The sequence below is a fragment of the Nerophis ophidion genome, linkage group LG02 (assembly GCF_033978795.1).
Source record: "Nerophis ophidion isolate RoL-2023_Sa linkage group LG02, RoL_Noph_v1.0, whole genome shotgun sequence".
NCBI classification, from domain to species: Eukaryota; Metazoa; Chordata; class Actinopteri; order Syngnathiformes; family Syngnathidae; genus Nerophis; species Nerophis ophidion.
In genome coordinates this window covers 83820159-83835653 of record NC_084612.1, presented here as the reverse complement: position 1 = coordinate 83835653, position 15495 = coordinate 83820159, and the positions used below count along the sequence as shown (strand labels likewise).

Here is a 15495-nt window from a genome sequence, read left to right as displayed (position 1 = left end):
TAAATAACCACTGAATGATTGCTGAATAAATGAAAAAAATAAAAATAAATATGTGATGAATGGACACAAAATAAAAATAAAAAATGCTAAATAACCACTGAATGAATGCTGAATAAATGAAAATAAAATAAATAAATATATGATAAAAGGACACAAATAAATAAAAAAATAAATGCTAAATAACCACTGAATGATTGCTAAATAAATGAAAATAAATAAATAAATATATGATAAAAAGACACAAAATACCTAAAAAATAAATGCTAAATAACCACTGAATGAATGCTAAATAAATGAAAATAAATAAATAAATATATGATAAAAGGACACAAAATACATAAAAAATAAATGCTAAATAACCACTGAATGATTGCTAAATAAATGGAAAAAAAAACATTAAATATATGATAAATGGACACAAAATAAATACAAATAAATGCTAAATAACCACTGAATGATTGCTGAATAAATGAAAAAATAAAAAATAAATATATGATGAATGGACTCAAAACAAATAAAAATAAATGCTAAATAACCACTGAATGATGATTGCTGAATAAATGAAAAAAAAATAAAAAATTATATATGATAACTAGACACAAAATAAATAAAAATAAATGCTAAATAAACACTGTGACTTTTGCGTCTTTTCCAGACGTTGATATCAGGAGCCGTGGTGGAGCAGCTGGACTTCCTGCGGGTCAACGAGGCCGAGTAAGAACTTCCTTTAAGACTGGAGAACATTTTATTAAAGTCCATGGCTCACATGTTGTCCTTAACTAATACTAAAACATTCTCAAGAATAGGAACTCATGATATGGGCTGTCATTATGGACTCAGACCTTTTTATATACATTGAGCAAGTTACTTTTGAAAATGATGCAGCGTGCATGAGAAAGCGGGACATAACTCCAGCCTCCATGAACTATTCCCTGTCTTCTGGTCATGTGATGTGCTGAAGGATCCCGGAGTTCAGGAGCTTCGAGGAGCTGGAGATGCCCAAACACTCCAAGGTGAAGCGTCAGACCAGCACGCCCAACGCCTCCGACCTGGAGCAGCAGCCCGAGATCAGCGTGGACGAGTGGCTGCTCAAGTCCACCCACGAAGTCCTCCAGAAGTTCCACGTGAGTCCTTGTGTCCGTCACATTAGGGGTACCTAATGGAGTGTCCGCTGAGTGGCTGTACGGGAGGCCTTGTGGTTTGTCCTTCCTATTCCACGCGTGTCGCTCCTTTAATTCCCATGGAAATGAGGCGATACGGGCGCGATCATCCATTATCGTCACGGCGGCAGCTCTGCAAGACACCCAGATGCCTAATTACAATTTCACAGCAGCTTGGGAAATGTGCAACTTTTGTGTTAGCAGAAGTGACGACGATGTGGGGATTAATCGTGTGTGTGTGTGTGTGTGTGTGTGTGTGTGTGTGTGTGTGTGTGTGTGTGTGTGTGTGTGTGTGTGTGTGTGTGTGTGTGTGTGTGTGTGTGTGTCATCATCCAGGACTGCAACTGCTTAGCCAGCCAGGCTCAGCTTGCCGGCATCCTGATCCAGAGGGAAGGGCCACACTTTCTGGATAAAGATGGTGAGTTTATTGTTCTTATTTTTATTTGTATTATTATTATTATTATTATTATTATTATTGTCGTTGTTAAAGTAGCAGTGATTGTCACACACATACAAAGTGTGGCAAAATTATTCTCTGCATCACTCTTGTTCACACCCTGGGATTATTATTATTAATATTATTGTTATTGCCATTATTAGGGTCCGCCCTGCCAGCAAAGGACATCCATGTCCTTTGCCATGGCAAGGACCCTATTGAATCTGCTGCGTTTATTAGGGTCCGCCCTGCAATGGCAAAGGACATCCATGTCCTTTGCCATGGCAAGGACCCTATTGAATCTGCTGCGTTTTATTATTATTATTATTATTATTCCGCAGCTTCGAACCCTAATTTGACCCACTGACCATGCTCCAAAACTCACCAAATTTTAAACACACATCGGTAAGGCTTGGCAAAAACACATATTAAGCAACCAAACCCCAAAATACAAAATTGCGCGCTAGCGCCCCCTATGAAAAAAAAAAAAATAACTGCTTGTAACTTCCGTTAGGAATGTCGTAGAGACGTGAAACGAAAACCTCTATGTAAATTTGACTTAGACCTACATTTCATAATAGTATGTTCTCGGGCAAAAATCAACAGAAATTTTGCAAAAACCCATTCAAAGCAAAATTTTTGCAAAAAAATGCTATTTTTGCCTCTTTGAGCTGTAATTTGACCCCCTTAAAATGCTTCAAAACTCACCAAACTTGGAACAAACATCAGGACTGGCAGAAATTGCAATCTAATGAAAAAAAAAAAAAAAAAAACTCAAAATTGCGCTCTAGCTTAATTTTTCAATAAAACACAGAAAAAACTGCTTCCAGGAAGAAACAACAGACAAAACTGCTTGTAACTTCGGGTAGGAATGTCGGAAAGACATGAAACAAAAACTTCTATGTAGGTCTCATTAAGACCTACATTTTAGTAATTGACAGCTAGCAGAAATAATCAACAGGAAGTTGGCAATTACCCCTTCAAAATAAAAGTTTTGTAAAAACCCGTCACCTTTTTCAAATCGAAACTCCTCCCAGTGCGTTTGTCGTTTCGGCTTCAAACTCGCACAGGAGAGAGATTGAACCCTTTTAAAAAAAGTGGTCGGACAAAGTTGTGATAAGTTCTAAGGTTTTGATTTTACGCGCCTTCAAAGAACCCCTGCGCAAATTTTCCAAAAAAATATCATTTTTACCTCTTTGAGCTGTAATTTGACCCCCTTAAAATGCTTCAAAACTCACCAAACTTGGCACACACATCAGGACTGGCAGAAATTGCGATCTAGTGAAAAAACCAAACCCCAAAACTCAAAATTGTGCTCTAGCGCCCCCTAGGAATACAACACAAACAATACCCTAATTTGACCCCCTTAACATGCTTCAAAACTCACCAAAGTTGACACACACGTCGGTACGGTGTCCCTCCCCAACATATTAAGCAACCAAACCCCAAAAATGAAAATTGCGCGCTAGCGCCCCCTAGCAAAAAACAAAAACAAATCGCTTGTAACTTCCGTCAGGAATGTCGTAGAGACATGAAACAAAAACCTCTGTGTAGGTCTGACTTAGACCTACATTTCCAATAAAAAATGTCTATACCCAAAATCAACAGAAATCTTGCAAAAACTCATTCAAAGCAAATTTTCGCAAAAAAATGCTATTTTTGCCTCTTTGAGCTGCAATTTGACCCCCTTAAAATGCTTCAAAACTCACCAAACTTGGCACACACATCAGAACTGGCAGAAATTGCGATCTAGTGAAAAAACCAAACCTTAAAACTCAAAATTGCGCTCTATTGCAATTTTTGAAAAAAACACAGAAAAACTGCTCCTAGGAAGAGGAAACGGATAAAACTGCTTGTAACTTCTGGTAGGAACGTCGGACAGACATGAAACAAAAAACTCTAAGTAGGTCTCACTTACACCTACATTTTGATGATTGGCATCTTTCAGTTGAAATCAACAGGAAGTTGGCAATTACCCCTTCAAAATAAAAGTTTTGTAAAAAGCCGTCACCTTTTTCCAGACAAAACTGCTTGTAACTTCTGTTAGGAATGTCGTAGAGACATGAAACAAAGACCTCTATGTTGGTCTGACTAAGATCGGGACTCGGGACACGGCGGCGGCGGCGGCGGCCAACGGCGGACCCGACCAACGCTGCTTGCAGCTTTAATTATTATTATTATTATTATTATTCCGCCGCCTCTTTGAACCTTAATTTGACCCACTGACCATGCTCCAAAACTCACCAAATTTCACACACTCATCAGAACTGGCGAAAATTGCCATCTAATAAAAAAACCAAACCCGAAAAATGAAAAATGCGCTCTAGCGCCCCCTACAAAAATCAAAAAACAGATTGCTCGTAACTTCCGTTAGGAATGTCGTAGAGACATGAAACAAAATCCTCTATGTAGAACTGACCTAGACCTAAATTCCCCATCAGAAACTCCTATACCTAAAATCAACAGAAATTTTGCAAAACCCTTTCAAAGCAAAATTTTCGCCAAAAAACGCTATTTTTGCCTCTTTGAGCTGCAATTTGACCCCCTTAAAATGCTTCAAAACTCACCAAACTTGGCAGACACATCAGGACTGGCAGAAATTGCGATCTAATGAAAAAAAAAAAAAAAAAATCTCAAAATTGTGCTCTAGCGCAATTTTTCAATAAAACACAGAAAAAACTGCTTCCAGGAAGAAACCACAGACAAAACTGCTTGTAACTTCGGGTAGGAATGTCGGAAAGACATGAAACAAAAACTTCTATGTAGGTCTCATTAAGACCTACATTTTAGTAATTGACAGCTAGCAGAAATAATCAACAGGAAGTTGGCAATTACCCCTTCAAAATAAAAGTTTTGTAAAAACCCGTCACCTTTTTCAAATCAAAACTCCTCCCAGTGCGTTTGTCGTTTCGGCTTCAAACTCGCACAGGAGAGAGATTGAACCCTTTTAAAAAAAGTGGTCGGACAAAGTTGTGATAAGTTCTAAGGTTTTGATTTTACGCGCCTTCAAAGAACCCCTGCGCAAATTTTCCAAAAAAATATCATTTTTACCTCTTTGAGCTGTAATTTGACCCCCTTAAAATGCTTCAAAACTCACCAAACTTGGCACACACATCAGGACTGGCAACAATTGCGATCTAGTGAAAAAACCAAACCCCAAAACTCAAAATTGTGCTCTAGCGCCCCCTAGGAATACAACACAGACAATACCCTAATTTGACCCCCTTAACATGCTTCAAAACTCACCAAAGTTGACACACACGTCGGTACGGTGTCCCTCCCCAACATATTAAGCAACCAAACCCAAAAAATTAAAATTGCGCGCTAGCGCCCCCTAGCAAAAAACAAAAACAAACCGCTTGTAACTTCCGTCAGGAATGTCGTAGAGACATGAAACAAAAACCTCTGTGTAGGTCTGACTAAGACCTACATTTCCAATAAAAAATGTCTATACCCAAAATCAACAGAAATCTTGCAAAAACTCATTCAAAGCAAAATTTTCGCAAAAAAATGCTATTTTTGCCTCTTTGAGCTGCAATTTGACCCCCTTAAAATGCTTCAAAACTCACCAAACTTGGCACACACATCAGGACTGGCAGAAATTGCGATCTAGTGAAAAAACCAAACCTTAAAACTCAAAATTGCGCTCTATTGCAATTTTTGAAAAAAACACAGAAAAACTGCTCCTAGGAAGAGGAAACGGATAAAACTGCTTGTAACTTCTGGTAGGAACGTCGGACAGACATGAAACAAAAACCTCTATGTATGTCTCACTTAGACCTACATTTTGATAGGTGGCATCTTTCAGTTAAAATCAACAGGAAGTTGGCAATTACCCCTTCAAAATAAAAGTTTTGTAAAAAGCCGTCACCTTTTTCCAGACAAAACTGCTTGTAACTTCTGTTAGGAATGTCGTAGAGACATGAAACAAAGACCTCTATGTTGGTCTGACTAAGATCGGGACTCGGGACACGGCGGCGGTGGCGGCGGCCAACGGCGGACCCGACCAACGCTGCTTGCAGCTTTAATTAATATTATTGTTATTATTATTATTGTTATTAGGGTCCGCCCTGCCAGCAAAGGACTCTGTCCTTTGCCATGGCAAGGACCCTATTGTATCTGCTGTGTTTTATTAGGGTCCGCCCTGCAATGGCAAAGGACATCCATGTCCTTTGCCATGGCAAGGACCCTATTGAATCTGCTGCGTTTTATTATTATTATTATTATTATTCCGCAGCTTCGAACCCTAATTTGACCCACTGACCATGCTCCAAAACTCACCAAATTTTAAACACACATCGGTAAGGCTTGGCAAAAACACATATTAAGCAACCAAACCCCAAAATACAAAATTGCGCGCTAGCGCCCCCTATGAAAAAAAAAAAAATAACTGCTTGTAACTTCCGTTAGGAATGTCGTAGAGACGTGAAACGAAAACCTCTATGTAAATTTGACTTAGACCTACATTTCATAATAGTATGTTCTCGGGCAAAAATCAACAGAAATTTTGCAAAAACCCATTCAAAGCAAAATTTTTGCAAAAAAATGCTATTTTTGCCTCTTTGAGCTGTAATTTGACCCCCTTAAAATGCTTCAAAACTCACCAAACTTGGAACAAACATCAGGACTGGCAGAAATTGCAATCTAATGAAAAAAAAAAAAAAAAAAACTCAAAATTGCGCTCTAGCTTAATTTTTCAATAAAACACAGAAAAAACTGCTTCCAGGAAGAAACAACAGACAAAACTGCTTGTAACTTCGGGTAGGAATGTCGGAAAGACATGAAACAAAAACTTCTATGTAGGTCTCATTAAGACCTACATTTTAGTAATTGACAGCTAGCAGAAATAATCAACAGGAAGTTGGCAATTACCCCTTCAAAATAAAAGTTTTGTAAAAACCCGTCACCTTTTTCAAATCGAAACTCCTCCCAGTGCGTTTGTCGTTTCGGCTTCAAACTCGCACAGGAGAGAGATTGAACCCTTTTAAAAAAAGTGGTCGGACAAAGTTGTGATAAGTTCTAAGGTTTTGATTTTACGCGCCTTCAAAGAACCCCTGCGCAAATTTTCCAAAAAAATATCATTTTTACCTCTTTGAGCTGTAATTTGACCCCCTTAAAATGCTTCAAAACTCACCAAACTTGGCACACACATCAGGACTGGCAGAAATTGCGATCTAGTGAAAAAACCAAACCCCAAAACTCAAAATTGTGCTCTAGCGCCCCCTAGGAATACAACACAAACAATACCCTAATTTGACCCCCTTAACATGCTTCAAAACTCACCAAAGTTGACACACACGTCGGTACGGTGTCCCTCCCCAACATATTAAGCAACCAAACCCCAAAAATGAAAATTGCGCGCTAGCGCCCCCTAGCAAAAAACAAAAACAAATCGCTTGTAACTTCCGTCAGGAATGTCGTAGAGACATGAAACAAAAACCTCTGTGTAGGTCTGACTTAGACCTACATTTCCAATAAAAAATGTCTATACCCAAAATCAACAGAAATCTTGCAAAAACTCATTCAAAGCAAAATTTTCGCAAAAAAATGCTATTTTTGCCTCTTTGAGCTGCAATTTGACCCCCTTAAAATGCTTCAAAACTCACCAAACTTGGCACACACATCAGAACTGGCAGAAATTGCGATCTAGTGAAAAAACCAAACCTTAAAACTCAAAATTGCGCTCTATTGCAATTTTTGAAAAAAACACAGAAAAACTGCTCCTAGGAAGAGGAAACGGATAAAACTGCTTGTAACTTCTGGTAGGAACGTCGGACAGACATGAAACAAAAAACTCTAAGTAGGTCTCACTTACACCTACATTTTGATGATTGGCATCTTTCAGTTGAAATCAACAGGAAGTTGGCAATTACCCCTTCAAAATAAAAGTTTTGTAAAAAGCCGTCACCTTTTTCCAGACAAAACTGCTTGTAACTTCTGTTAGGAATGTCGTAGAGACATGAAACAAAGACCTCTATGTTGGTCTGACTAAGATCGGGACTCGGGACACGGCGGCGGCGGCGGCGGCCAACGGCGGACCCGACCAACGCTGCTTGCAGCTTTAATTATTATTATTATTATTATTATTCCGCCGCCTCTTTGAACCTTAATTTGACCCACTGACCATGCTCCAAAACTCACCAAATTTCACACACTCATCAGAACTGGCGAAAATTGCCATCTAATAAAAAAACCAAACCCGAAAAATGAAAAATGCGCTCTAGCGCCCCCTACAAAAATCAAAAAACAGATTGCTCGTAACTTCCGTTAGGAATGTCGTAGAGACATGAAACAAAATCCTCTATGTAGAACTGACCTAGACCTAAATTCCCCATCAGAAACTCCTATACCTAAAATCAACAGAAATTTTGCAAAACCCTTTCAAAGCAAAATTTTCGCCAAAAAACGCTATTTTTGCCTCTTTGAGCTGCAATTTGACCCCCTTAAAATGCTTCAAAACTCACCAAACTTGGCAGACACATCAGGACTGGCAGAAATTGCGATCTAATGAAAAAAAAAAAAAAAAAATCTCAAAATTGTGCTCTAGCGCAATTTTTCAATAAAACACAGAAAAAACTGCTTCCAGGAAGAAACCACAGACAAAACTGCTTGTAACTTCGGGTAGGAATGCCGGAAAGACATGAAACAAAAACTTCTATGTAGGTCTCATTAAGACCTACATTTTAGTAATTGACAGCTAGCAGAAATAATCAACAGGAAGTTGGCAATTACCCCTTCAAAATAAAAGTTTTGTAAAAACCCGTCACCTTTTTCAAATCAAAACTCCTCCCAGTGCGTTTGTCGTTTCGGCTTCAAACTCGCACAGGAGAGAGATTGAACCCTTTTAAAAAAAGTGGTCGGACAAAGTTGTGATAAGTTCTAAGGTTTTGATTTTACGCGCCTTCAAAGAACCCCTGCGCAAATTTTCCAAAAAAATATCATTTTTACCTCTTTGAGCTGTAATTTGACCCCCTTAAAATGCTTCAAAACTCACCAAACTTGGCACACACATCAGGACTGGCAACAATTGCGATCTAGTGAAAAAACCAAACCCCAAAACTCAAAATTGTGCTCTAGCGCCCCCTAGGAATACAACACAGACAATACCCTAATTTGACCCCCTTAACATGCTTCAAAACTCACCAAAGTTGACACACACGTCGGTACGGTGTCCCTCCCCAACATATTAAGCAACCAAACCCAAAAAATTAAAATTGCGCGCTAGCGCCCCCTAGCAAAAAACAAAAACAAACCGCTTGTAACTTCCGTCAGGAATGTCGTAGAGACATGAAACAAAAACCTCTGTGTAGGTCTGACTAAGACCTACATTTCCAATAAAAAATGTCTATACCCAAAATCAACAGAAATCTTGCAAAAACTCATTCAAAGCAAAATTTTCGCAAAAAAATGCTATTTTTGCCTCTTTGAGCTGCAATTTGACCCCCTTAAAATGCTTCAAAACTCACCAAACTTGGCACACACATCAGGACTGGCAGAAATTGCGATCTAGTGAAAAAACCAAACCTTAAAACTCAAAATTGCGCTCTATTGCAATTTTTGAAAAAAACACAGAAAAACTGCTCCTAGGAAGAGGAAACGGATAAAACTGCTTGTAACTTCTGGTAGGAACGTCGGACAGACATGAAACAAAAACCTCTATGTATGTCTCACTTAGACCTACATTTTGATAGGTGGCATCTTTCAGTTAAAATCAACAGGAAGTTGGCAATTACCCCTTCAAAATAAAAGTTTTGTAAAAAGCCGTCACCTTTTTCCAGACAAAACTGCTTGTAACTTCTGTTAGGAATGTCGTAGAGACATGAAACAAAGACCTCTATGTTGGTCTGACTAAGATCGGGACTCGGGACACGGCGGCGGTGGCGGCGGCCAACGGCGGACCCGACCAACGCTGCTTGCAGCTTTAATTATTATTCTTCCGCACCGTCGCGCCCCAATATCACCCCTTTAACATATTCCAAAACTCACCAAAGTTGACACACGCGTCGGTCTACCGTGACACCACAACATATTAAGCAACCAAACCCCAAAAATGAAAAATGCGCGCTAGCGCCCCCTACGAAAAAAAAAAAACAGACTGCTTGTAACTTCCGGTAGGAATGTCGTAGAGACATGAAACAAAATCCTCTATGTAGAACTGACCTAGACCTAAATTCCCCATCAGAAACTCCTATACCTAAAATCAACAGAAATTTTGCAAAACCCTTTCAAAGCAAAATTTTCGCCAAAAAACGCTATTTTTGCCTCTTTGAGCTGCAATTTGACCCCCTTAAAATGCTTCAAAACTCACCAAACTTGGAACACACACATCAGAACTGGCAGAAATTGTGATCTAATGAAAAAAAAAAAAAAAAAATCTCAAAATTGTGCTCTAGCTCAATTTTTCAATAAAACACAGAAAAAACTGCTTCCAGGAAGAAACCACAGACAAAACTGCTTGTAACTTCGGGTAGGAATGCCGGAAAGACATGAAACAAAAACTTCTATGTAGGTCTCATTAAGACCTACATTTTAGTAATTGACAGCTAGCAGAAATAATCAACAGGAAGTTGGCAATTACCCCTTCAAAATAAAAGTTTTGTAAAAACCCGTCACCTTTTTCAAATCGAAACTCCTCCCAGTGCGTTTGTCGTTTCGGCTTCAAACTCGCACAGGAGAGAGATTGAACCCTTTTAAAAAAAGTGGTCGGACAAAGTTGTGATAAGTTCTAAGGTTTTGATTTTACGCGCCTTCAAAGAACCCCTGCGCAAATTTTCCCAAAAAATATCATTTTTACCTCTTTGAGCTGTAATTTGACCCCCTTAAAATGCTTCAAAACTCACCAAACTTGGCACACACATCAGGACTGGCAACAATTGCGATCTAGTGAAAAAACCAAACCCCAAAACTCAAAATTGTGCTCTAGCGCCCCCTAGGAATACAACACAGACAATACCCTAATTTGACCCCCTTAACATGCTTCAAAACTCACCAAAGTTGACACACACGTCGGTACGGTGTCCCTCCCCAACATATTAAGCAACCAAACCCCAAAAATGAAAATTGCGCGCTAGCGCCCCCTAGCAAAAAACAAAAACAAACCGCTTGTAACTTCCGTTAGGAATATCGTAGAGACATGAAACAAAAACCTCTGTGTAGGTCCGACTAAGACCTACATTTCCAATAAAAAATGTCTATACCCAAAATCAACAGAAATCTTGCAAAAACTCATTCAAAGCAAAATTTTCGCAAAAAAATGCTATTTTTGCCTCTTTGAGCTGCAATTTGACCCCCTTAAAATGCTTCAAAACTCACCAAACTTGGCACACACATCAGGACTGGCAGAAATTGCGATCTAGTGAAAAAACCAAACCTTAAAACGCAAAATTGCGCTCTATTGCAATTTTTGACAAAAACACAGAAAAACTGCTCCTAGGAAGAGGAAACGGATAAAACTGCTTGTAACTTCTGGTAGGAACGTCGGACAGACATGAAACAAAAACCTCTATGTAGGTCTCACTTAGACCTACATTTTGATAGGTGGCATCTTTCAGTTAAAATCAACAGGAAGTTGGCAATTACCCCTTCAAAATAAAAGTTTTGTAAAAAGCCGTCACCTTTTTCCAGACAAAACTGCTTGTAACTTCTGTTAAGAATGTCGTAGAGACATGAAACAAAGACCTCTATGTTGGTCTGACTAAGATCGGGACTCGGGACACGGCGGCGGCGGCGGCGGACCCGACCAACGCTGCTTGCAGCTTTAATTAGGGTCCGCACTGCCAGCAAAGGACTCTGTCCTTTGCCATGGCAAGGACCCTATTGAATCTGTAGCGTTTTATTATTATTGTTTATTCCGCAGCGATACTCGCCAAAGCGCTGTATTTGACCCACTGACCATGCTTCAAAACACACCAAATTTGACACACGCGTCGGCGAGGAAATTCTTCACAACATATTAGGGAGCCAAACCAGAAAAATCAAAATTGCGCTCTAGCGCCCCCTAGGAAAAAAAAAAAAAGAATTGCTTGTAACTTCCGGTAGGAATGTCGTAGAGACATGAAACAAAATCCTCTATGTAGAACTGACCTAGACCTAAATTCCCCATCAGAAACTCCTATACCTAAAATCAACAGAAATTTTGCAAAACCCTTTCAAAGCAAAATTTTCGCCAAAAATGCTATTTTTGCCTCTTTGAGCAGTAATTTGACCCCCTTAAAATGCTTCAAAACTCACCAAACTTGGCAGACACATCAGGACTGGCAGAAATTGTGATCTAATGAAAGAAAAAATTTCTAAAACTCAAAATTGCGCTCTACAAAATTTTTGGAATGAAACACAGAAAAAACTGCTTCTAGGAAGAAAACACAGACAAAACTGCTTGTAACTTCCGGTAGGAATGTCGGAAAGACATGAAACAAAAACTTCTATGTAGGTCTTACTTAGACCTACATTTTAATAATTGACAGCTAGCAGAAAAAATCAACAGGAAGTAGGCAATTACCCCTTCAAAATAAAAGTTTTCGTGAAAACCCGTCACCTTTTTCAAATCGAAACTCCTCCCAGTGCGTTTGTCGTTTCGGCTTCAAACTCGCACAGGAGAGAGATTGAACCCTTTTAAAAAAAGTGGTCGGACAAAATTGTGATAAGTTTTCCGGTTTTGATTTTACGCGCGTTCAAAGAACCCCTGCGCAAATTTTCCTAAAAAATTTCATTTTTGCCTATTTGAGCTGTAATTTGACCCCCTTAAAATGCTTCAAAACTCACCAAACTTGGCAGACACATCTGGACTGGCAACAATTGCGAGCTGATGAAAAAACCAAACTCCAAAACTCAAAATTGTGCTCTAGCGCCCCCTAGGAATACAACACGGACAAACTGCTCCTAGGAAGAAAACAAAGACAAAACTGCTTGTAACTTCCGGTAGGAATGTCAGAGAGACATGAAACAAAAACCACTATGTAGGTCTGACTTAGACCTACATTTGAATAATTAACATACTTTGGCAAAAATCAACAGGAAGCTAGATATTTTCACTTCAATACAACAACTGCATTACTTTCACAATGCATTAAATAGTGGCAGCAAGGCTTCTCCTGCCGTGGGGCTCGGGGACAGCAACCCAAGGCGCGCTCGCACCTTCGCACCCTAATTTGACCCCCTTAACATGCTTCAAAACTCACCAAAATTGACGCACACATCGGTATGGAGCGGCAGACCAACTTATTAAGCAACCAAACCCCAAAAATTAAAATTGCAAGCTAGCGCCCCCTAGGAAGAGACAAAAAACAGACTGCTTGTAACTTCCGTTAGGAATGTCGTAGAGACATGAAACAAAAACCTCTGTGTAGGTCTGACTAAGACCTACATTTTCAATTAAAAGGTCTATACCCAAAATCAACAGAAATTTTGCAAAAACTCATTCAAAGCAACATTTTCGCAAAAAACGCTATTTTTGCCTCATTGAGCTTTAATTTGACCCCCTTAAAATGCTTCAAAACTCACCAAACTTGGCACACACATCAGGACTGGCAGAAATTGCGATCTAGTGAAAAAACCAAACCTTAAAACTCAAAATTGCGCTCTATTGCAATTTTTGAAAAAAACACAGAAAAACTGCTCCTAGGAAGAGGAAACGGATAAAACTGCTTGTAACTTCTGGTAGGAACGTCGGACAGACATGAAACAAAAACCTCTGTGTAGGTCTCACTTAGACCTACATTTTAATAGGTGGCATCTTTCAGTCAAAATCAACAGGAAGTTGGCAATTACCCCTTCAAAATAAAAGTTTTGTAAAAAGACGTCACCTTTTTCCAGACAAAACTGCTTGTAACTTCTGTTAGGAATGTCGTAGAGACATGAAACAAAGACCTCTATGTTGGTCTGACTAAGATCGGGACTCGGGACACGGCGGCGGCGGCGGCGGCCAACGGCGGACCCGACCAACGCTGCTTGCAGCTTTAATTAGGGTCCGCCCTGCCAGCAAAGGACATCCATGTCCTTTGCTAAGGCAAGGACCCTATTGAATCTGTAACGTTTCTTATTATTATTCTTTCTTTCTTTATTCCGCACCGTCGCGCCCCAACATCACCCCCTTAACATGCTTCAAAACTCACCAAAGTTGACACACACGTCGGTCTACCGTGACACCACAACGTATTAAGCAACCAAACCCCAAAAATCAAAAATGCGCTCTAGCGCCCCCTAGGAAAAAAAAAAAACAGACTGCTTGTAACTTCCGTTAGGAATGTCGTAGAGACATGAAACAAAAACCTCTGTGTAGGTCTGACTTAGACCTAAATTCCATAATTGTATCTTCTGGGGCCAAAATCAACAAAAAATTTTCAAAAACCCATTCAAAGCCAAATTTTCACAAAAAATGCAATTTTTGCCTCTTTGAGCTGTAATTTGCCCCCCTTAAAATGCTTCAAAACTCACCAAACTTGGCACACACATCAGGACTGGCAGAAATTGCGATCTAATGAAAAAAAAAATAAAAAATACTCAAAATTGCGCTCTAGCGCAATTTTTGAATAAAACACAGAAAAAACTGCTTCCAGGAAGAAAACATAGACAAAACTGCTTGTAACTTCCGGTAGGAATGTCGGAAAGACATGAAACAAAAACTTCTATGTAGGTCTTACTTAGACCTACATTTTAATAATTGACAGCTAGCAGAAAAAATCAACAGGAAGTTGGCAATTACCCCTTCAAAATAAAAGTTTTCGTGAAAACCCGTAACCTTTTTCAAATCGAAACTCCTCCCAGTGCGTTTGTCGTTTCGGCTTCAAACTCGCACAGGAGAGAGATTGAACCCTTTTAAAAAAAGTGGTCGGACAAAATTGTGATAAGTTTTAAGGGTTTGATTTTACGCGCCTTCAAAGATCCCCTGCGCAAATTTTCCTAAAAAAGATAATTTTTACCTCTTTGAGCTGTAATTTGACCCCCTTAAAATGCTTCAAAACTCACCAAACTTGGCACACACATCAGGACTGGCAACAATTGCGAGCTGATAAAAAAACCAAACCCCAAAACTCAAAATTGTGCTCTAGCGCCCCCTAGGAATACAACACAGACAAACTACTCCTAGGAAGAAAACAAAGACAAAACTGCGTGTAACTTCCGGTAGGAATGTCGTAGAGACATGAAACAAAAACCACTATGTAGGTCTGACTTAGACCTACATTTGAATAATTAACATACTTTGGCAAAAATCAACAGGGAGCTTGATATTTTCACTTCAATACAACAACTGCATTACTTTCACGATGCATTAAATAGTGTCACCAAGGCTTCTCCTGCCGTGGGGCTCGGGGACAGCAACCCAAGGCGCGCTCGCACCTTCGCACCCTAATTTGACCCCCTTAACTTGCTTCAAAACTCACCAAAATTGACACACACGTCGGTATGGAGCGGCAGACCAACTTATTAAGCAACCAAACCCCAAAAATTAAAATTGCAAGCTAGCGCCCCCTAGGAAGAGACAAAAAACAGACTGCTTGTAACTTCCGTTAGGAATGTCGTAGAGACATGAAACAAAAACCTCTGTGTAGGTCTGACTTAGACCTACATTTCCAATAAACACTTCTGTACCTAAAATCAACAGGAAGTTGGCAAAAACCCCTTCAAAACAAAATTTTCGCAAAATATGCCTTTTTTGCCTCTTTGAACTGAAATTTGACCCCCTTAAAATGCTTCAAAGTGCAAGTTAGAGCTATACAATGCCAAGCGAAAGCCATTTATCAACAACATCCAGAAACGCAAATCTATAATTTGACCCCCTTAACATGCTTCAAAACTCACCAAATTTTACACACACATCAGGACTGGTGAAAATTGCCATCCAATAAAAAACCAAACCCCAAAAATGAAAATTGTGCTCTAGCTCCCCCTAGGAAAAAAACC

General features: G+C 39.4%; 1 protein-coding gene across 5 annotated transcripts in view; it reads left to right on the top strand.

The window, feature by feature from the left end:
* phkb (phosphorylase kinase, beta) overlaps positions 1 to 15495 on the top strand; it is a 274364-nt gene that overhangs the window by 175234 nt on the left and 83635 nt on the right. For all 5 annotated transcript variants that reach the window (XM_061892491.1, XM_061892500.1, XM_061892487.1 and 2 more), the window contains 3 exons: positions 656 to 714; positions 962 to 1124; positions 1497 to 1578. In XM_061892491.1, the coding sequence (XP_061748475.1) occupies positions 656 to 714; positions 962 to 1124; positions 1497 to 1578 (304 nt within the window). The remainder of the gene's footprint in view (positions 1 to 655; positions 715 to 961; positions 1125 to 1496; positions 1579 to 15495) is intronic.